Source organism: Myotis daubentonii, chromosome 8 (assembly GCF_963259705.1).
Source record: "Myotis daubentonii chromosome 8, mMyoDau2.1, whole genome shotgun sequence".
NCBI lineage: Eukaryota > Metazoa > Chordata > Mammalia > Chiroptera > Vespertilionidae > Myotis > Myotis daubentonii.
This window is the reverse complement of record NC_081847.1, coordinates 34,876,498-34,899,613: the sequence shown is the minus strand read 5'-3', so window position 1 is coordinate 34,899,613 and position 23,116 is coordinate 34,876,498. Positions and strand designations below refer to the sequence as shown.

The following is a 23,116-nucleotide window of genomic DNA, read 5'->3' as shown; positions in this document are numbered from 1 at the left end:
TTACGTACAGCACCTTCCACCTGCCAGGCCTTCTACTGAGCCCTCCCTATTCAGTTGTTTCCTGCTTACAATAACTTTTATTGCAACTCCATTTTATGGCCCGGGCAACAGAGGTGCAGAGAGGTTAAACAACTTGCTGAAGCTCAGGAAGCTAGTAAGGAGTGGAGTAGGAATTGAACCCATGCTGTCTGGCTCTGAGTCATGCTCTCAAACCTCGTGCTGTGCTTGCAGTTGTACCCTCCTCCCTCTGACCTGCCTGGGAGGGTTATCTGTGTCACCACATCCCCAACACCTGGATATTAGCTAGCCCTCAGGTGGCACTAGTGAGTGAGTGGGTAATGAATGAGGAAGCAGGTAAGCCGGTGGACATGGGACTCCAGCCCAGCCATCCTAGAACCCTGTGTCTGGAAGCCCAAAGACGTGGCTGCCCCTCTCCGAAGGTCTGTGCCCAACACCACCACCCAGTTGTCCAGACAGCCCCAGGGAAGGACCAGATCCATAAACATGAGGCTCCTCTAGGGCCCAGGAGGGGCTCTGGGCACTGTACAGGTCCTCAATATTATTGCTTTATTGTCATTTAAATAGAGCCTGCCTCAAACAGGCCACCCAGTTTTAGCCACCAGCACTGGACAAAACCCCCATTGAAAAGCCAATTACAATCACTCCATCTAAATTGTCATGGATTTGTATAGAAAATTACATCTCCATTTAGTTCTGAAGCGACATCCTGGGCACGGACAGAGGGGAGGCTGGCCCATTTACCCCATGGCTTAGCGCGGGTGCCTCAGGCAGCGAGAAAGCCCAAGCTGCTGGGTCTTGGCCGGCATGGGGAACAAAGGCCAGTTTGTGGGGGCCCAGAGAGAAGCTGGGCCTCTCAGGGCGGCTCAGATTCCAGGCTGGGCCGATGGACCCTGCACCGCCAGCTGGTCTCCCCTGCTGGCGGCTGTGGCCAGACGAGCTCCTGACAGCCGGCTTCAGGCGGCCGGCCGTCAACCCCACCACCATCGGAGGTGGCTTGGCTTATGTTCACGCCCACGCTGCCAGGAAATGAAGGTGGGTTAGCCCAGGGAACACTGGACTGAGATCCTGAGATCTTGGTTTCATTCATTCATTCACCAGTTATTAAGTGCCTGCTGGTGGCAGTGAGAATCGCCATAGGGTAGACATGAGCTCCAGTGTCCTGGATTTGGTTCCGAACTCTTTTCTCATTGGCTGTGAAGAGTAAGCCATACATTATTCAGGTAGTTCTGAAGTTGTTGAGCACCTACTATGTGCCAGAGAACAGGACAAAATCGTCGAATGGTAAGCTTTTGGGAGGAGCTATGTAAGGAGGCAGCTCTGGAGCCGGTCACACCAAGAGTAAGTGGCAAGGGCATTCCAAGCAGAGGCAACAGTGTGCATGTGGGTGGGTAGTGAGGCAAACTGGAGCAGCAGAGGGAGAGTGTGGTGGTAGACAAGGTTCATGGGGGCACCCCGAGGACTCTGTAGAACCCTTCTCTGAGCCTCAACTTCTTCATCTGCAAACTTGGGAATGACGACCTTAGCCTCCGGGGGCTCAGGCTGCGACTCGGGGAGATAATGTTTGTAAGATCTGGGTGGGAGTTGGGCACAGGATGCTTCTGGCTAGCTAAGATAGCCTCACTTAGAGGGCGCTCTCCCTGGGCCAGACAGGGACGGGGGCTCTGCATGTTGTCACTCATTAACCCTCCCAACAACCCTTAATAGGTAGGGCTGTTACCCATTTCAGTGATAAGGAAACGGAGGGAACAGCATGGGTCAGCTAAATATTTGTTACAATTCCAATCATTCATACTATAGGTTAGCCCAAAACCTGACACAGAGAAGGCCCTCAAAGAGTATTTGTTGAATCTGAAACTAGGTGTAACTCTCTATGTGGGAGTCTGACTGTGACTCTGCCAGTGACTGTATGGTTGTATGCGACTGAGTGCAAGTGACTGTGTCTGGAGCCCAGATGCCCAGTAGCTGTGGGGGGACTGTCAGACCAACTGTGTGTGTGGCTGTGTCAGACTATTCATCACTGTCTAATACATCTGTCTGGACCTGAAGGGACATTTGGCACCGCTCCTGGGACGGCTGGCAGACCCAGAGACTACCAAGGGGCAGGATGGCAGGTTCAGAGGTGAGGAGGGCAGAGTCCCCATCCTCCCCCACCCAGCTCCAGCAGGCATACAGGCAAATGGAAAACATGTTCACACCCAGGGCAGGCGGATGGCTGCCCCATCAGGGACTGCTCTGTGCACAGAAAACAAGTTCTTCTGGTATCAGCTCAAGTTTGGCAGGAAGTGGCTTTTGGGTGGCAGGAAGTTGGATTCAGCTCATATCAACCCCAGCGAGGGGCAGGAGAGCAGTTATCTGGGGTTAAACAGAGTAACCGAGAAGCGGGGCCCCCACACACTATACCCGATAGAGCTGAGGGCACAGCCCACCCCTCCTGGCCATTTGGGATGATGGGTGGGGAGAGAAGAGTCCTTGTAAAGAAGCGCTGCCACCCATCAAGTGACTACTGGGCCCCAGACCCGACAGAGCTCATCATCCACCTCCCATTACCCCCATTTAGCAGGTGTACACACTGAGACTCTGAGAGGCAGTGACTTGCCTGAGGACAACAAGACAAGTGGAGAGAAAGGGAAGAGAGAGACGTAAGAAACTTACAACTATATAGAGACAAGAGAAAAACCAGGACAGAGAGCAAAGAGGAGAGAGGAGAATGGGAACAGGATAAAGTAGTTGAATGAATGCAGAGAACAATGAGACCACACCAGTGGGAAGACTTCTGGGGTGCCCACTGCTTGCCAGGCCCTCACATGGAATCGCATGTGACCCGGAGATCCTGAACCCATTTTCCAAATGAGGGGTGTGAGACCCACAGCCTCAATGGCTGAGCCAGGCCTGGAGTTCAGTTCTGATTCCAAAGTCCTTGTCTTTCAGGCCATGTCCCTGTGCCCAACTTCTAGGGAAGGGCAGTGGCTACGCTAAAACAGATGCCCAGTCCCACCAGCCATTTGCCTGGGTATGCTGTTGCATTCACCCAGTTGGCCAGTGGAGAGCCAGGGTTCAAACCTGGGCAGAGTGGCTGCAGAACTCATGTGCTTCACCATGTGACAGGGTGTGCCAAGTACGATGCCAGAGCAGGCAGAGAAGCCATGGCCCTGCCCTCAGGCTGGGATCCCGAGGGTCCAGCCGCTAACCTGAGGCCCCAAAGCCACACCTGACAATAAACTGAATCTCCCAACTCCCAGCTGTGGACCCCCTGGGCCCCCAACCCAGCCCCCACTGGAGCCCCTGGGAAGGCCACTGGTCCTTCTGTTCTCATCCCAAAAGCAGCACCCAAGCTGTTCCCTGGTTGAGATGTTGATTTGAAGCTCAGTTTGCATATCGTTTGCACATTACTCAGCGCATGTCAGAAGGTACGAATATCTCCTTTTCAGGGGGAGGGCTGTTGGGCCCCCCTGCCCTCCTCCAGACAGCAAAAATGCCAGCCGGCTAGACAGGGAGCTGCGCCCTGGCCGCTGACAGCACCCGCCTGCTGCCACCTCCCCCGTTCCCTCCTGGAGCCAAATTTAGGCAGCTCTGTTACTGAGAGGTGGGGAAAGCGGAGGCAGGAAACGGTGAGGTTGGAGGCAACTCAGCCTTGGTCCTTGAAGGGTGGGACAGCCCCAAGGGTGCCCCTGTCCCTAAAGTCTTTGGCCCAGCCTCCCCCCATCCCTCCTCCCACAGGAATGCGGCTGGGTTAGAGAACGCTGGGTTCTCAGCTGTAGCCCAGGGTGCTGGCTACTCCGGCTATAAGGGAGGAGGGAGAGATGCAGGGAGGGAGGAGGTCACGGCCAGGGCAGTGGGGAAGGGATCAGATAGCCTCCTCCTACCCCAGACACCGCTGCCACTGGGGACAGGAGCCTGCTCTGCTTTTCAGCACTTCCTGCCCCTCCTTGGCATGCCCCCCCCCCCCCGCCAGGCCTGACTGTTGATGGGGGGCAGGAAGCACAGGTAGGCCTGGGGGGACTGAACTACCCCAAAAGGCCCCACACTATCCATCACTTCCTTGGGCCTAGCCTTGGGCCTTGTGGTCTTACTTTCCTACCTAGAATGATTTTCAAGTGGCTACCCACCCTGAGAGCAAGGGTTTCTGGGAGGCCTGGCAGAAATTAGGGACATGGCAGTGGCTTAGGCCTAGGAGCTTCTTAGAAATCTAAGATTTCTTAGGATGGCTAAGAGAAGCAGCCCCTTACTGATGCTGGGACAGAATGTGGGTAGACTGAACATTGAAAGAGGGAAAAGACCTAGATTGGATACCAGCCACCATGAACCCAGGGGTGGCGTTAATAGTGCCCAGTTGCTGAGAGCATGGATCAAGGGCTCTGACTGCCTGGGTCACTCTGTTCTTAGTGACTGTGGGCAAGTTGCTTCAGCTCTCTGTGCCTCAGTTTTCTCACCTGTAAGATGGGGGTAACAAAGCTTCCAGGGCTGCTGGGAAAGTGAAATGAGGCAGTGCATGTTTGGCTCACATGAAGTGCACCCGATGCCAGCCACCAGTGTGATTGTTTTGTCTCCCTGAGCAGTTGAGAAGCGCCCCCCCCCGCCCCCGCCCCCCCAAGCTATAACGGATGTGGACGCGATGGGGAGGCGCTGTAGCTTGGTGGTTAAGTGGCCATCGGGATGGGGGTTCAAGTCTGCATGACCCTGGGCAAATGGCCACACCCCGCTGAGCCTTGGGCGGGGAACGGCAAAGGCGCCTGCGGCAGAGGGTCGGTGAGGATTACACAGATCGGTCTTGGCCCAGCGCCTGACATAAAGCGGACGCTCCCCGAAGGAGAGCTGGTCAGATCGAATGGTACCGCCCCCCACAAAGGACAGGTGGGCAGCGTCCCGGGGGTGGCGGGGCGGGAGCAGGGCAGGTGCGCCGGGAATGGGGGAGGCGGGACTGAGAGAGGGGGAGCTAGAGAGCGGGCGCGCGCGCGCGCGCAGCAGGTGCGCGAGGAGTGGGCGGAGCCCCGCGCGGGCTGGGTCTCCAGGTGAGCGGGCGCGAGCCCGCAGGCAAGGGACGGGGCGGGGGAGGCGCGCCTACCCGCCCACCGCGGAAAGCGTCCCTGTGTCTTTAACGCCCTCCTCCCGCCTCCCCCCCACAACCCCCTTTGTGCGCCCCCCCAGCCGGGCTGCAGCCGCGGAACCGTCCCCCCTGCACTGACAGCTGGTATCTAATTACTGTGTGAGAATGGAAAGTCAGGCTGTCCCAGCTCGGGGGAGAGGGGATTAACGTCTCCTGCAGAATACACTTCCTCTGGTGGGTTGCCATGGTTACTCTCATTACCTGCCTGCCCGCGAGGAGCCCGCGCGAGCCGCTCCAGCAGGCCCTCCGAACCCGGGCCGGCGCGCGCGCCCCTCCCCGGCCCTCCCCGTCGAGGCGCACGCGCGTGCGCCGTGGGGGGAGCGCCAGCGCCTCACCCCTGCCCCGCGCCCGGCGCCGGACGCCCCGCCCCCGTCCCCCGCCCCGGCAGCTGTCAGCGGCGCGCGCGGCTCGGCGGAACCCAGCGCGCGCTGTCAACAGTCATTAGCGCGCGGGCCGCTCCCTCCCCTGCCCGCCCCTCCTCTACCCCCTCCCCGTCCGGGTGGGGCCCGCACCTGGGGCCCCTGCTCGTTAGCGCTCCCGGGCCGCCCGCCACCGCCCCGTAGGGACCCGCCCGTGGGGCCTGCTAGACTCAGGGCCGCCCCCGTTCCACCCAGAGCCCCTCTCCGCAGCGACCCCTTACCTTGTCCCTGGCTGGCGCCCAAGGGAGACGGGGGGGGGGGGGGGCAGAGTCCTGGAGCGTGCCCCTCCAGAGAAGTGGTGGCCCCGGTCCTTTATGGGTGTCTCGCCCAGGGCAGGCGCTATTTATGTATTATTTGGGTTCCCACAGCGGTCCTGCGAGGTAGTGAAAGCCATTGTGCATATTGTGTCACCTCAACACAGGAGAAAAGCGAGACCCAGGCAGGCCAGCTCCTTGCCCCAGGGACATCCCTCCTGACACCCCCAGACCAGAATCCTCAGGGTCAGGCCCTGATCTTGTCCTGCCTGAGAGTGCCATTAGCTGCTCCTTCCCTCCATCCCTAAAACCGGGGTCCTTGCCCCTCTCCTGCCAAGAGGGGGATACTTTTGCCCACCACGCCCCTCTGTTCCTATCCCTTCCTCCCTTCCCCCTTTCCAGACATCCCAGAGTTAACAAAACCAAAAAAGGAAAAAGAAATATTCAGAGCTGCTTGAAGGATATGGCATCCCTCAAAGGCAGTGCTGTCATTTGGGGGCTGGTCCCAGACCCCTTTCTCCGTGGCCCTGGGTGTGCATTTGGGTCCCGGCATGATTTGAACGAGGATGGAGATTCAGTGAAGCAGAAAGGAGCGTTGGAATATTCGAGGCCTGTTCCAGATGGCAGGTGCAACTCGGTGGCGGCTCGGCACTAACAGTTGGAGATTGTGCACAAGGGTGGAGAAGAGGCAGGTGCTGCCCTGAGTCCTCAGTGCCTTGTTGGTGTATTTATTTGGGAGGGGGCGGTCCTCATCCCTCTGTACAGACCTACAGAGCGCAATGCACTATGGGTCCTAAAATTCTGGTGTGAATCTTTATTTTGGAGGGTTTTTTGGTTCCTAGTTCACAGTAGGGTAGTATTCATAACCCAGAGACATGCAATACTGTCTTTGTCCCACTTAAGCAATACCCTCTTCTCAATCATCTGATTGCCCTTTACAATTATGACTGGCTTCTCCAGGGGATTCTGAGGAGAGAATTCTGGAGATTTGGGTGAGGATCTTCATTCTGAATTTCTATTCTTCTTGTTCTCTCCGTTTTGTTTGGTTTGTAAATTTCTCTCCACCTCTTTCCTTTCCATCTGAGAACCCTTTGCAGGAGGCTGACTCCTCCCCTCAGGTCTTCTTTCAGTCCTGCCAGGAGTTAGGCTGGGACTTTGTAGGAAACTCCTCTCTCCACACCCCCCCTCCACCCCAAAGTGCTACCCAGACTTCCAAACGCTGGTCTTGCCTGATTTTATTAAAGTGTGATTTGAGGGGCAGGAGGAGAAGTTAGGAGGAGCATGAGGCTCATATTAGAGGTAGCCTCTGCCTGTAATCCCAGCCACCTAGCCGACTGGCCCAGATGGGATGGAGCAGCATCTTCCCATTTGTCTGCACAATCAGCTCCCACACAGGTGGCTGCCAGAGGTGTGTTTCCACTGGGCTGGGTTCTGCTGACGGACCTTCTCCTCTGATGACAGTCTTGTTGGTCTTTATGCCTTGCCAAAAGCTGGATCTGAAATGCCCCGAAAGGGCACATCCTAAGGATTTTGGGGTTTCTTCCTCTACCTTAGGAGCCCAGTTGAGAAATGTCCCTGCTATTTAGCCACATCCTCTCAACCAAGGCTTTTTCATTGCTGGAAGGCATACGCCACTGATATAGTGATGGTGGCCTGAAGCTGTGAGCCCACCTTGATAAGCATGTAACTTATTATCAGCACGTGGCTTAGAAGTTCCAATGGAGATGACAGAACTGCAGTCCATTAGCATTTGGACCTCACCTGCCATCAAGGGCAGGGGTCCATTTAAATGTCTTAGTGGGATACGGACAAGGTACAGTCAGATTCAGGAGCTTACCTGAGGGATGACTCCTGACAACAGCTCACGAGGCCACCCTGGCATTGCCTATCTAATGCTGGTAAAGCATTCTGCCGCCCTTGTAAGTCTGCAGCCCTGCATGTAGCAGCCTTCCTTGTGCTAAGCATTCAGATCATTGGAGGAAAGTGAGGAAGACCTAAAAGACCTGCCAAGGGATGACCTGGTTAAGTAGTAACTAACTGTGCCAGGGAGAACTTAAAAATCTGATGCCAGGATGCTGGGCACGCCTGCCCTTTCTATTCATAATCCACATTAAGTTTCTGGGCAGGTATTTTGAATTTATACTAATGTTACCCAGTAAGATTCTTTTGTTCACACCATTAGGAAAATTGGCCTTCATTGAAGAAGAAAATATTAATATGTTAGGCCTAGAAGCACAGAGCATGTCTGTATTTAATGAGTCAATGCCAGCTTCCTTAGTAGTTACCTTCCTGTCTCAATTATGGAGACATTACATTCATCGGTTCTCAAAATTGGCTGTGCATCAGAATTACTTGATGCCTTTTTAAAACCCCCAGATTTGGTAGGTATTGGGTGGGGCCTGAGAATTTGCATTTCTAACAAGTTCCCAGATGATGCTGATGATGGTGACCTTGGGAGCACACTTTGAGGAGCACTGTCCTAAACATTTGGTGATTTCTTCAGTGACTTGCAACCTGGCTTTTAGTTTAGAACCCAAATGGGCTAGGTTTAAAAAAGATGGTGTTGTCCAAGAAAGGTAGTAGCTCCATGGATTTTTTATTTATTTTTATTATTTTAAATATATTTTTATTGATTTCGGAGATGAAGGGAGAGAGATAGATAGATAGAAACATCAATGATGAGAGAGAATCATCGATCAGCTGCCTCCTGCACACCCCACACTGGGGATCCAGCCCACAACCTGGGCATCTGCCCTGACTGGGAATAGAACCGTGACCTCCTGGTTCTTAGGTCAATGCTCCACCACTGAGCCACACTGGAGGGGCTCAGTGAATTTTTTAAAATGATTGCCATGCCTGGGTTTTGTTGGCCTGGGCCTGGCCAGCTGTTTGGAGTTGGCTGGTTCCAAAGGCTGGCGTGTGTTACCATGGTAATATTCTTCCCCGGGCAGGAAGGCCCCGAGGTTGGTTTTTTGCAACTGCCCCTGTGTTTTTCTCATGGCTTTTCCCATAGGGTGCTGCATCCGGGGTTCCGTGCCATCTCTCCTGGTTGGTGTTCCCAGGAAGCTGGGTACAGTAAGGAGGCTCCAGGCCCTCTCTTTACCCAGCCTTGTAAATGAAGTGAGCTTCCTTTGTCAATGCAGGACCCAGCGTGCTGAGGGCAATGGATTAGATGCAGCTCACTTGGGTACAAAGCAGAAGTGGTTGGCAGGGGCATCCCAAGGCTGTGGGGAAGGTGCTTTCCGCTCCCTCGATTAGCAGCTCTTGCCCTGTAGAGCTGTGTCTGGATTCTCAGCTCGGGAAGGCATGCCTCCCCTTCAGCATTTAGCATGAAGGTTATTACCTCTCTGGATGCAGGGCATGGCGGAGATGTCTGTGGCACGTGACTGCCGTGGGATTTCTTTGTTCTCCTGCCAGGGTTCTCCTTGAAGGCCACACAGATATCCTGGTGTTCTTCCCTTAGGGTGTAGCACACATGGTGTCCAGGTGGCCACAGCTCGGCAAAGGACAGTTCAAGGTGTGGCTCTGCATATCTTGTGTGGGTAGAATTCTGGTTGCTACAGGCCCTCTCCTTTCCTGTGTACCTCTCAACAGGTGAGATAGACCAATCACAGGGCCCCGGTTTGAACATCAAGGGACATCACAGTCAATTTTCAAACAGGGGACTTTAAAAAATGCTCCCCTGAAGTGTTTCTCTGAGATAACTTTTTGGTCACATTGGGCCAGGTGCAATGCTTTTGGTTACTCATGTCTGCCTAAGAATGGAAGTGGAAGCTAAGACAGACATGGGACAGGCACTGGACAGTGTTTCACTATTTAACCCAGGTTGATTAACAACACCGTGACTTTAGGAAAGCTTATTGCAAGTTTGTGTGACAGCCTTAGCATGTTACTTAGGACTTACATAAGACTCTCTCTTTTTGTGGTAGATATTACCTTGGGGTCCTGTTCTATAGCCTGAATGGATCAGAGGGCCCAGAGATAAGAGCAGATTCCTAACCATAACGTGTTCAAACTCAGTGGGCCTAAGGGGAAGAGATGGATGTTTACAATCCTATGTGTGACAAATGCCTGATGTATACATTCTTACATAATCCTTGGAACATCCAACTAGAACTTTTTAGGCCCATTTCACAGGTGGGGAAACTGAGTTTCAGGAGGTCGAGAAGTGACCTGCCCAAGATCACAACCTGATCAGGGAGCACTTTCCACCTCACCTGTGTACAATACTGTCTCCCACCAGATTTCCTTCTTCATTCCTTCCCACCAAAATACACCTCCCTTTTCCAGAGTATCTGTGGCCTGAAACAATATTATGAGCAGGGAGGGCTATTCACTTTTAAGCAGCTAAATCCATCATTATGCCTCTGGATTCAGATTACCAAAATGTTGTGGAACTACTCACTATACATTTTAAATATACATTCTAAAAATTAAGTTTTAACAGACATATAGAAAAGTACACAGATTATAAGTGTTCAGATTAATGACTTTCTATAAACTGAACATACCTAGGTAACCACCATCAGATCAAAAAAATGGAAACCCAGTTATATTTTAATTCTTAAGATTCTTTTATTTATTTTTGCCAATATGAACCTCTGGTTAGAAGTATCTTATAACTGACCTGTCATAACATTTGTGCCACCCAACTCTGTCACAGCAATATTTGAAGATCCCCAGAATGCTGGGTAGTAACAAGTGAGCTAATGAATGAGTCAGTCACCGATAAGCCCTGTGTACAAATGGTCCAGAACTGCAGAGGGGGACTTCAGGAAAGAGAGAACAGTAACTCCTGAGAGGACTTAGGAGCAGAAGAGTCATGGAATTTTACAGCTCATCTCATAAGTGGAGCTCAGGGAGGTTGAAGAGATTGCCCCCAACCTCACAACAAGGAAGCAGGACCAGCAAGCAACTACACACACACACACACACACACACACACACACCCGCGAGTACACATGCACACACGCATGCACACCCCAGATGCATGCTGCTCTCTGACAAGTCCTCATTGAAATGGATCCTGACCAGGAAGGAAGGCATTGGCAATACTATCTGCACAGGACCAGTGATGTCACCACCCATGGTCACCACTCACAAACACTACCCACCAGCTCTAGGGTTTGGTGCCCTACACCCCAAATGCCCAGATGCCCTCCCTCCCCCATTTTGCTCTCAAATGGGTCACTGGCAAAGAGACAACGCTGTTCACCCACCATGGCATGTTGGGAAAGTTGCTGGATAAAACTAAACCCTGTCTGTGGCCAGAATATGTCGTGAGCGAGGATCCCATTCAACACAGCCTCTAGTCTCCCCAGACTGCAAAGACCGAGGGCCTAAGCCAGCTGTGCCACTTCCCAGCCGCCATACCACAGGCGGCCCAAGCTAGGAGAGGCTTGGCAAATGGCGTGGCACTGCTTCACGGCCATGTTTATCCAGCAGCTCCTATGGGCTGGGTAGGTGCTAAGTGCCACACACGGATCTCATTTCTCCCCCTTGTAGCTCATGGGAGAGGTGCTTCTGTTCTCCCCATTTTCCAGATAAAGGATCGTAGGCTCAGAGAAGCTAAATAACTGCTCAGGGCCACACAACCACCTAAATGATGGGGCCTTATTCAGAGCAGGGAAGAGCTGGTCTGAACTACATGGCCTGGCTGCTGCTGGTAACCAGCCAGTCAGTCTGCTGTGTGCCAAGCATTCTTCTAGGCGCTGGGGAGGCAGCCGTGAGCCAGTGGGTGCAGCCTACACCCTCACAGAGCTGACGGTTCTTGAGCAGGATCCTCTGGGGAAGGATTATCTTGGAAATTTGTGTTTCAGGAACTTTCAGAGAAAGGCTTTCCCCCCAAATTGTGCCCCAGCTTCTCTTTATCTTTGAAGCCCCACCCCGAGTCCTGCAAGCTTCTCCCATGGGGAGATGATGGCTGAGAGCCAGGTGTACCTGAGCTTGTGTGTAGCCTTTGCCCTATGAATAAGGAACTCACTGAGCAGTCCGCTCCCTTAAAGCACCTGCCCATCCTCACGTCCCCCGGCCTCACACCCTGCAGTCTCCCCGTTCCACCCCAGCCCTGCTCATGGGAGAGGACAGGTGTGGGCCCAGAAGCTCTTCAGCTGAGGGACTCCACCTCCATCCTGGCACACCTTGTCGGGCCAGCCGACAGCACTCAGGCCAGACTGACAAGAAAGTGGGGGCGGGGGAGGGGGGTACGGCCACCCTGCTCACACAGCCCTGCCACCTCCACCTGGCCTCGTGTCTGTTATTCCCGACACCGCACACAAAGAGCCCGGGTGCTGCTGCTGGCACTCAGCTGCTGGAGCGGGGAGGGCGAGCAGTGGTGAAAAGCTTTTCTGAAAGGCCAGGGTGGAGGCAGGAGTCACCCAGGTGATCCAGGCTGGTCCCCTGGGACCCCAGCCCAGGACCGCAGTGAAAGGTTACTGCTAATTGGCGAGCTCCTGATGTGGCTGCATCTATTTAGCACCCCCCTCCCCAGAGACTTCCAGGATGGTCTTGGCACAGCGTGTGATTCGAGAGCTCCCCGCCTGAGTCTGGCACAATCTGCCTGAAATTGTGAACATGGAGCCTCTTGGTTTTTTAATTTGTATTTTTGTTGTTGTCATCCCCTGCCCATTGTTTCTGGTAGATTTAGTAGCAGCAGCCACCCTGACTCTGGTAGCCCCTCCCTGGGCCCTCTCCGTGGGCTCTTTCCACCCCTAGCCATCCCCCTCCATCTATCACCGGAGACCTTGCCGGGGTCAGAGAGCAGCGCTGTCCTGCCCCCGGCCCACTGCCCATCCCGAGGGCCCAGCTCTCACCCCGCCATCATCCCTGACACTAACACAGCTTGTCCACCCTGTCGCAGGGGGCAGATGGCCTGTCGGAGCCCGAGGGCATCTCTCTGAAGCGGGTCGCTGTGGTGGAAGATTTCTTTGACATCATCTACTCGATGCATGTGGAGAGCTCAGCGGAGCCAGGCAAAGCCCCCAAGCACGCTGGGCAGAAGAAAACCTACCGAGCGGTGAGATTTCTGCCCCTTGCCTCGGCTGGCAGCCCCAGGCCTTGGCAGGAGGCCATGGGCTCCGCACATGTTGGGGGGGGGCGGGGCGGGGAACTGAGGCGTGATGAAAGGCCTTTGGGGACCCAGGGGGGCACAGGGCAAGGGCATGGCAGTCAGAGATGGCTCACAGGGCAGGGGGCGGGTTCTGTGGTCTGAGCACAAAGGAGAAGCAGGTTGAAGGGAGTGAGAGGGAGGGGAGGCGAGGGAGGGGGGCAGGAGGGAAGCCTTTCTCTCCCCATTTCTGCTTCACTCACCCCCCACCCCCCCAGCCCTTCACAGCCTACCCTGCCGCTCTGAGGGGCAGGGGTGTGTGTGGCTAGATAATGATAAGCGTAAGGGCAGGTGCTTTCATGGCGTGTACTGTGTACCAGGCCTGTCCTGCATGCTTTCTGTGTGTGAGTTTTTTTGATCCCCTACCGCCCTGTGAAGTCGGTGTTGGGAGTTCCCCAGGAAAAGTCTGAGGACCTGATCCCCAGCCTCAAGGAAATCCGTTTGATTTGGGGTGGGGAGTTCTGAGAGAAAAAAAACAAAAACCAAAACCAAAAACACACACAGAGATGTCTCTAAAACGAGGAGGGAACAAGAGCCTCGGTACCTGGGTATTTAGCAAAGGTATCTCCAGATACTGTGCTAAGCCAGGGGCTTCATGGAAAAGGTGGATGGAAGCCAGCATTCTCAGCTGTGGGTAGGCAGAAGGGAGGAGAGACAGCTAGATTGCTAGGGGTGGGGAACGTCCCACATGGGGAGGTGGGAGGGATGGTGGCCTGAGCACAAGCACGAGGGCCTGCCTGTGTTCTGGTTCCATCTCCCCCTTGGCCCCCATCGCCATAGCTTATGCACAGCTTTGAGCCGTTTGTCCAGTGCCCACCACTAAGCCAGGAAAGCCAAGCACTTCCCGTTCGTTTAAGCCTGATAGCAGCCCTGTGATGGGCTGTGGTCCCATTTCACAGTTAAGGAAACTGAGACCCAGAGAGTTCAGCTGCTTGTCTAAGGTCACACCGCACCTGAGTGGTAGTCAGCCAGTGTCCTCATGCCCCCTCTGTGTTGGCTTCCTCACTGGCTTCCTAGAGACCTGCCCCTCTGGGACCAGCCTTCCCCACCCGAGGCAGATACGACACCCCTCCTACCCCAAGTTCTTTGTCTAGATAGCCGTGGACTGCAGAGGAGGTGGCCTGTATCAGTCTGTACTTTCTCCATATGGCCTGATTTTTTAAAAACCCAACCATCTGCCCTGGCTGGATGGCTCAGCTGGCTGGAGTGCTGGTTGCGAGTTCAGGGGAGCATACAGGAGGCAACTGATCTATATTTTTCTCACGTCATTGTCTCTCTCTCTCTCTCTCTCTCTCTCTCTCTCTCTCTCCCTCTTTCTCCCCTCCCTCCCTGTCTCCCTTCCTCTCTCTCTAAAATCAATAAAAACATATCCTCCGGTGAGGATTTTTTTAAAAATCCAGCCCTAGCCAGTTATTCAGTGGTTAGAGTATCTGCTTGTGGACTGAAGGGTCTCGGGTTCGATTCCCGATGAAAGGCACATACCTCAGTTGCAGGTTCAATCCCTGGCCCCTATTGGGGCGTGAGGGAAAGGCAATAAATCGCTGTGTCTCTAACACATCAATGTCTCTCTCTCTCTCCCTCTCTCTCCCTCCCTCTACCTCCCTTCCACTCTCTGAAAATCAATGGAAAAAATATCCTCACTTCTCAGGTGAGGATTAAAAAAAGAAAAGAAAATCCAACAGCCTGCTGTGTCCTTGTCCTCAGAAGATGGCCTTTGCCCTAAGTGAGTCTTGAGGACGGACCCTTGTGCCAAGGACCTTAGAGAGATGAGGGTTCGGGCTGAGGGAAGCAGGAGATTATTATACCATCTGGCCCACCTCTCCTGCTTCTCAGTACATGTGGGAAAGTGTGGGAAGGGAGTTGTGAGGGTATTTCCACCAGAGGGTCCTGGGCAGAGGGAGGGCCACCCAGGCTGGGGCCCATGTGGTATCGGTGAGACCCAGCACATTTGCTCAGCGTTAAATTTGCCAGTGCTGGGCAGGTAGCATATGCCAGGCCCTGTGCTCAGCACTTCCCAGGCACCAGCTCTTGGTGCTGTTACCCCCATTTTACAGACAAGAAAAATGAAGGTCAGAGAGATGGGTAATCTGCCTGAGGTTGCCCAGTTGACATGCAGAGCGAAGCAGCTGGCCCCAGAGCCTGCACTCTGAGCACTACACAGCCTACCTTTCTTCAAACCCCTGTGGTCAGCTCGTAAGGCCAATGACTTGCTGCTGTCCAGGTAGATGGGCAGGAGCCAGCCAGACCATGTGATTGCCCTGGTTCCCTTGGTGTCCAGCACCACGCCTCACCTGCAGGCACCCCCTGGCTATTTATGAAGGCCAGGGGCTGTGGGCTCCATGCTATGGAGAGGGCAGAGCCAGGCTGGTATTGGCAGCATTTGTGTCTCTGGGCCAAGCGGCCGTCCAGGCTTTGCTCTGCATTTCCTGGCTTCTCGGCCATATGCCCGCCGCGTGCCCCACTTCCCGCTGCCCAGCCTGGAGCTGGCACATGACGGGCAGTGAGCCAGCTGGGCTGTGCACAGAGCTGGAATTTCAGCAGCGGGGCCAACGCTGAGTGGAACAGGCCAGGGCCCTCCTGCAGTGGGTGTGAGGCCAAGGAGGCTGCCGCACCCCCTCCTCCCTGTGTGTCTCCTCTCCCTTCCCCCTCTCCCCCATCTGTCACCCTTCTCCATGCCACCCTTTCCCTTCTGGGGGTGGGGGTGGTGCCTGGATGTTTTTGTCCCCCTCTTTTCATCTGCCATGTCTTTCATCCGAGCCTAACTCTTCAGGCTCACTAGCGGACCTGCCCCGCCCCATCCGGACCTGGGGGCAGGGAGCTCCCGGGAAACTCTGTGCTGATGGCTGCAGAGGGGACAGCCTGGCACCACAGGGCTGGTGTCGGGCCCTTGGCTGAGGTGTTTGGGGACCTGTCCCTCTGTGTTTTGCCAAACCTGAATCCTGGGACTGCCTTATCTCCAGGGCAGCTGGGACTTTCGGATCCTCACAGGCCTGGGGTGCCTGCGGGAGGCAGGGGGCTGGAAAGGAGATGGGTCACCGTGCTCAGGGCATTGAAAGAGGCGCATTCTTCAGAGGGAAAAAGAACTTTCTGGCACCTACCACTGTTCAGCAGTGGATCAGGATCAGGTAATGAGCTTTCTCAAGCTGGAGGTACATGAGCTAATGCAGGGGGATTCCCACTTTGGGTAGGAAGCCCGGGCCTTACTTTTTGCCTCTGATGCAGTGTGACTTGAGGGCCAGAGGATCCCAGGAGGTCTTGCCAATGCCGGGGCCTGGGGAGGTTTCCATGTGGTTCTACAAAGTTCCCTGGACCCACATTGAGGACTGGTCCTTTCTCAGGGGCTTTTCTGGTGCCTGCACCCATCTGGGTCAGACTGAGCCCGTTTGCTTCCTCCCTCGCCCCAGGGTGCTGGTAGGCAAGATCAGGTTCCAGAATCCGGATCTGGATGCCCAGACTACTTTGGAGTTGGGGCCAGATGTGGTCAGTAGCTACTCCAGGTCCACCACGTGCTAATCCACCCACGGGGCAGAAGGAGGATCTTGTAAAGTGGTGCAAATCCCCCCAATTGGCCTCATCTGTCTTGGTCGGCCTCCGGCCTCCGAGTTGGGGAGCGAAATGGAGCCTTACAAGTCAGCGACTCTGTAAATAGCTTCTGCTCTTCCTGCCAGCAAAATCTCTCTTGGTTTTTATCACTAGGAAGAAGGTAAGAGGCAAATTCACGTGTAAGTGCCAGGGTCCGGGCAGAAGGCCCCAAGGAGAGCAAGGCAGCAGGCCCCCAAGGCAGCTGAGGGAAGCTAAGTGGAGACGGGGGTCCTGGAGCTTCCCCTCCTTAAACACAGCAGCTCTGTCTTTATCTGTTTCATGTTTTGGACTTCAGCATAAGAGTCTATTTCTGAAAACCACCATCCTACTGACTGGAGCATCCGCTGGGATTGTCCTTCTCATTTTAACTCAACCTGGGATCCTGTGGCCTTGGACGTCCGTGCATCGAACAGAAATGGAGGTTCCATTTCTCCTGTGCACAAGCCAGGAGGGTGCACCAAAAGGTGCCCACAAAAGGTCGCAGGCCCCACCGGGGGAAGCATCCTCCACGCGGATCCCTACAGCAGTGCAGAGCTGGGCTGACTCCCCAGGGAGCTCTTAGCAAGGCCACAGACATTCTAGCCACGCAAGACAGGGCTTCCTCCCTGGTCTTCAGGCAGCTCGAAGGACCTCTCCCCTATCTGCCTCCAGCCAACCCCTTCTTCCCCCTCTGGAACACAGGGTCAAAGGGGGGTGCACTCGCACTCCCCCTGCATGTGGCGCTCCAGCCAGCCTTTGCATACTGCTGGGTCTGCAAGGCCAGAAGAGCTGGGGCCACCATTCTGGCCTGTGTCAGAGCCCTCTCTGGGAACCATTCCTGTTCTCTCAGCGGGCCAATGGACAGCCCTCAGCAGAACAGCCAGGCCAGGAAGGCCCTCTCTAGCCGTATAAAAATGGTTTCAGTGGCAGTGAGCTCCGTGTGGAGAAGTAGGGCTGTCCCTATGGTGTGAACCTCCCTCATTTTCCCAGGAATCTGTGCCTCGGGGCACCTACAAGGTCATCTGGTTGGCCCAAGTTAGCCATAGCCCTCTGCTGTACTCCTACAGCCACTGGCCCTTCCGCAAGGCCCATCCCTCCCAACCTGCATCCAGACAGGGATGTCCTTCCCCTAAGACTTCCAGGCAGCTTTGGGCCGGGAGGAAGATGTGCATGTGGGTGGCAGGGAAGCTCCCATCTCTCAGCCCTGACATCTAAGAAGGACTGGTGCATGGCTGACCACCACCTTCCCACTCACCAGCTCCAATCGGAGACCAGGGTTTTGCCCTTGTCCCTGACCTCCAAAGAAAGGCAATCAAGACAGGGAATTTGGAAGGGAGATAACTCATCAAGAAGCCTGCCTGCTCCGCAGAGCATCAAATCAGCTGAGAAATAACAATTGTGTCACCAAAATTAACTCTGCTTTTGCAGCCAGCTGCCTGGCAGGAGTGGTCCCTGGTGCTCCACAGGCTGGCTGAGCTGGGAGCACCACGGAGCTGGTCCTCTCAGGGCCTGGCTGCAGCTTGGGGTGCCCTGGACTTCCTACATCCCCACCTCCCACCTCATCCACCCACTCCACCCTACACTACCCAGCCCCTGGCCACACAGAGATTGAGCGGGGCGTTTGTGCATCCCTAAGGAGCAGCTGGGCCAACTTTCCCAGCTGGGTTGCAGCGAGGACTGTGGAATGCTGGGGCGATGCTGCCCCTTAGTGGAGAAGAGTGGGAGGGCCTGGGCTCTGGGAAATGGGTGAAAACCAGCAACTGGGCAGCTATGGGCCTCAGCCAGGGAACCTGGGCCTCAGAGGTCCTTCTGGACCCCTCAGGCAGCCAAACCAGGGCCAGCGGGTTTCCCAAAACCCAGAGCAAGAGGAGAGGGGTGGGCCAAGCAGCCCACCTTCCCCACGCCCCCACCCAACTTCTCTCTTGTGTTCTCTCCCATGCCCCCCTTCTCTTCTCCCTAGCTAGGGGAGGCCGTCTGGAGGCAGGTATGGGGTGCTGTGACCTGAAACATGGGCTTCAGTCTGGCACTGCCTCCAGAGAGCTGTGTGACCTTGGGACAATAGGTTCACCTCTCTGGGCCTCATGACCTAACTTGGAACATGGGGGTCCTAAGAGTCTGTCCTGTTTGAAAAATCTGATCCCTTGGCATCAGCCTTTCACAGCTCTCCCTAGAAAGGTTCTTGATCTGTGAGTTTTCGCAGAAAATAGCTTGGAGACCCTTGGCCCAGAGCCTGTAGATTTATAAACGGGTCTCAGTTTATCCATCTGTGGGAGGGGAAATTGTTTCACCCTACCCTAGAGTGATGCTCATAAGCTCATTTTTCAGTAACGGTAATAAAATGTTCGGAGAGGAATATTACTAGAATATAGGTTAAAGACTAGGTAATGTTTAAATGCTTTGCTTTTTTAATTTTATTCAAATTTTTAAAACAAATTTTCTGCAAAGGTACTGACTCATTTCCATGACTGAGAATCGAGGACATCTGCCCCTTGCTCCTCAAATCCCTGCCCTTCCTGGCAAGGGCCAAGGGCCTGCCACCAAGTGCAAGCACAGCCCTGGTTGACGGGGTGACGAAGCGGATCCATATAACAAGCGAACCTCCTCTCTCCCCCAGATTGCGGAGACGTACGCCTTCCTTCCACGAGAGGCTGTGACCCGGTTCCTGATGAGCTGCACAGAGTGTCAGAAGAGGATGCACTTTAATTCCAACGGCCTGGAGCCCAAAGGTAGGGGAGGAGGTGGGCGCGCTGGAGGCTGGCAGGTGCGGGGGCTGTGCAGGGAGAGGCTCTCCCACCAGCAGGGCCAGCACAGACAGAAAAGTGCACGTCCAGCCGTTGTCACAATTCCCAGAGGCTGGTGTGAGTCCATGGGGCTGGGGCTGCCCAGAGAGCCTTGTTTTTTATTTGTTTGTTTGTTTTGTTAATCCTCACCCGAGGATATTTTCCCATTGATTTTTAGAGAGTGGAAGGGAGAGGGGGGAGAGACAGAGAGAAAGAAACATTGATGTGAGAGAGACACATCAATTGGTTGCCTCCCGATAGAGCCTGCAACTGAGGTACATGTCCTTGACCGGAATCGAACCCAGGACCCTTCAGTCCGTGGGCTGATGCTCTGTCCACTGAGCCAAACTGGGCAGGGCTGTTTTTCGGGTTTTTTTTTAAGGCAAGTTTCACTGAAAAACAAATAGTCCATCCCTACTGCACCTCGGGGCGCGGGCCACAATTCTCCCAGGAGGCTCTGGATGGAGATGCCCCCTCGCCTGCCCCGTTCCCCGAGCTCTGTAATTCTTCCACCCAGGTCTCTCCCCCAGCAGCGTCCCCTGGGTTTGGTCTTGCTGACCCAACTGTAAGCCCTCAGAGGGCAGGAGCACAGGTCTATCCTGTAGCCACCCAACTGCCAGCAGTAGGTCTACTCTAAGTGTCTGTCTCTCCTTGTGCACAAATCGGAAATCTAGGGGGATTGGTTAGAATTTAAAATGCCCAGAGCCCTTGTGACCAGCCCTGTTGGTCCCTTGGACCGACATCCATGCTGTCCCGCTCTGCCGACACAGTGAGAGGCAGCAGAGACCCCCGCATTAGTCCCCCACACGCCGAACCCCAGCATCCCGGAGGCCTCCAGGAAGTCCCAGGGCCATCTGTTCACGGGCGGCTTAGGCACACACAGTGAGATGGGCCAGTGCATGTGACGGATGTGGTGTAACTTGCCGTGAGAAATGGTGCCCACGTGGGGGATGCATCAGGGCTTCTAGGCTGCTCCTGGGCATCAGGCCTGCACAGGTTGCTGCAGTCCATGGGTGTTTTGCCTGAGGATGGGAATAGACTCAGAATGAAGGGTGAGCAGCTTACTCAGGTGCCATCCTACAAGTCTGGAAAGGGAACCCCAACAATGAAGCCCAAACCGGTGACCACAGAGGAACTGGAGCGCAGGAGTAGAGTTTCCCTCCTTTTGGTTGTCCCTGAGGCACGTGAACGTCAGGGACAACTTCTGACACCGGCCACCTCATCAGGTGCAGAGGCTGTTCTGCCCGTGGGGCCGACAGGCCAGCGCTGCTTCGTCAGGTACCTCGGAGAGCTGCTACAGCTTGAGGGACAGGAACACATCTAGTTAATCCCTCATAAATGCTGGGTCCTGGTTTAAGAGCAGGGCCTCCAGGCCACACCGGATGAGTTAAAATCTCAGCTCTGCAGCTCAACAGATGTGTGTCCTGAACAAGTGACTTCATCTCTCTGAGTCTCAGTTTCCTCATGTGTAAAATGGGTTAATAATGGTAGTCCCCTCCGGGGCTGATGAGGCTTGAGAGTTAATTGCTGTTCCTGGCGCAGGGCTACCATGCCCAGGAGGGGTGACCTGCAGCTGTTACCGTTGTTGTGATCACCCCGGATGCCAGGGTGAGGCCCCTGTGCCATGCGGCCTGGCCTGTAGCCTCGGGCCCAGACAGCAGTTGGTACCTGCAGATGGTACTAGAAGGGCTTTTCCTGCTGCGCTCCCCACCCTGCCCGGGCCTGGGTCCCAGGGGTGCCCACCCATCCACCTGTCCTCTCCTGTTCTGTCCTAGTCGTTTCCATAGCAACTGGGGTAGTCAGATACAGAATCTGTTCGCCTGGGGGAACAGAGGCAAGGCCAAGAGGGGCCTTGTGGGCTGCTCGGGTATCTGCAGGCTCCATCTCTGCTGCTCCCTTGCTCTCTGCTGGTGTGGAGAACGTCCTCACCTCCCCCAGTCCTCAGGGAAGGCTGCGAGGTCTCCAGGGCTGCAGTTCCACTCCTCATCTGTGGGCTCCCGCGTGGCTGGGAGGGCGATGCTAGCACAGCAGCAGCCTGTTTTTTCGTAGCTGCCATCACCATGCCTCCACCCCAGGGTAGAAGGAGGGGGAGAAGGAAGGGAGGGAGGTGGGGAGGGAGAGCGCACACAGCCGGAAGGAGCCGCCTAGAATATAAACCAGCTCTGTGGGCTCTGGGCTGGGGCCTCTCTTTCCAAGGGCCTGCTCCAGGCAGGACCGAGGGAGACAGAGGGAGGCTGTGCCTGGCTCACCCTGGCCTGTCCTTGGGTGGAATGCCACTTCTCTGTGCCCAGGAGCGGAGCTTTCCCGTCAGGGAGAACAGGAGACACTGGGGAAGCAGGAGACTGGGCTCCCATGGAAGGGCGTGAGCTTGGCCTTGCCTCTGTTCCCCAGGCAAACAGATTTTGTATCTTAATACTCAGTTGCTGTGGAAACAATTAGGACGGAACCAGAGGGCACAGGTGGATGAGTGGTCACCCCTGGGACCCAGGCCCAGGCAGGGTGAGGAGTGCAGCCGGGAACTGTTTCCTGCTGTGTGTCCCTCAGCCGGTTAGAGGACCTCTCTGAACCTCACCTGCTCATCACAGCTCCTAGGAGCCTGGGAGGTATCTGTCCCGGTTCACAGATGAAGAAAGGAGACATGGAGAGGTGTCATGGTGACATCACTAGTCCAAGGTCCCCAGAAGGCAAGAGAATTTGTCTCCTCATCAGCACTTCCCTCCTGGGGCTATTGTAAGGCCTCAGTTGAATTAAACAACCGTGTTCTGTAGGGCGCCTGGTGCAGTGGGAACATCAGCCTGGACCCCATGTTGTTACACATGGAACCCAGACACAAGGCTGCCAGTGTCCGGGTGGTCCCACAGGGAGACACACAGTCAGTCACCCACCCAGGGGAGCACCCTGGGTCCACAACCTGGACGCTGGGCAAAGGGAAGGGAGGGTTTGTTCCTGGCAGCTGCCAGAGGGGAGTCTTAGACTCTGAAAAGCTTCCCTGTCTGCTTAATGGCCAGAGGCATTAGCCGCCTGGACCACCCTGGCCAGCTGGCAGGTTCTCCTTTCTCCTGCCCCAGCTGAGAGCCTGGGGATCCTATCTCTGCCCGCCACGCTGGCCTCTCTGGGTGCACTCAGCTGCACCTACCTCTTTCACAGGCACCCCTGCCAGGCCAGCCCTGCCTCCCCCATCTCCCACCCGCCCACAGGGAAATCAGAGCCTGCATCTGGCCACAGAGGCCAGCCCTGTGTTCCTGTCCCAGGAAGGTGGGGCAGGAGGGGGACAGGGAACAGGATGGAGAGTTCTTGAGGGGCTGCTGGGAGAACGCCTCGCTTCCTGGCCGAGGGTTAAAAAGAAAGAAAGGAAGCCAGGCAGCCTTCCCTGCTCAGCAGTTTGTCCCGGCCGAGTGTGGGGGCCTGGACAGCCCAGGTCCTCCCCCAGCACCAGAAGCACCGACAAAGGAGCCTGCTGAAGATCAGGAAGTCCCAGGGTGGGAAATCCCAGGGCCTCCCGCTCCACGCTCTCCCCACCAGCTCCTGAGCAAGTCCGGGCGGAGGGGAGACAGAAAGTGGGAGCTGGTCTCTGGAGGCACGCTGCTGTTTCCCGATGGGACCAAGCATTGTTTGTACGGCTGCAAACTAGGAGTTCGCGCTGGGCAGTGCCAGTTACCTATGGAAAGGTTCCTTCCTCCTCAGCAGAGCCGTCCACTCAGAAGGAGGCTGCTTGGCAGCCAGGCCCAGACTCCTCTGTGTGGTTTCCACCCCCTCGGGCCCGGCTCCTCCAGATGCCCCTCTGCCAGCCCGCTCTTCGCCTGTCAGAGGCTCCGTGCCGACCTGTCCTCCGGCGCTCGTCCTCACTTGCTGGGTGGCAGGGAGAGTGCCTG

General features: G+C 55.4%; 1 protein-coding gene across 4 annotated transcripts in view; it reads left to right on the top strand.

The window, feature by feature from the left end:
* NOL4L (nucleolar protein 4 like) overlaps nt 1-23,116 on the top strand; it is a 125,322-nt gene that overhangs the window by 34,781 nt on the left and 67,425 nt on the right. For 3 of the 4 annotated variants that reach the window (XM_059705855.1, XM_059705857.1, XM_059705856.1), the window contains exons 2-3: nt 12,658-12,813; nt 19,079-19,190. In XM_059705855.1, the coding sequence (XP_059561838.1) occupies nt 12,658-12,813; nt 19,079-19,190 (268 nt within the window). Of the gene's footprint in view, nt 1-12,657; nt 12,814-19,078; nt 19,191-23,116 lie in introns of those variants that run through there. The other variant, XM_059705859.1, reaches the window with a different exon arrangement.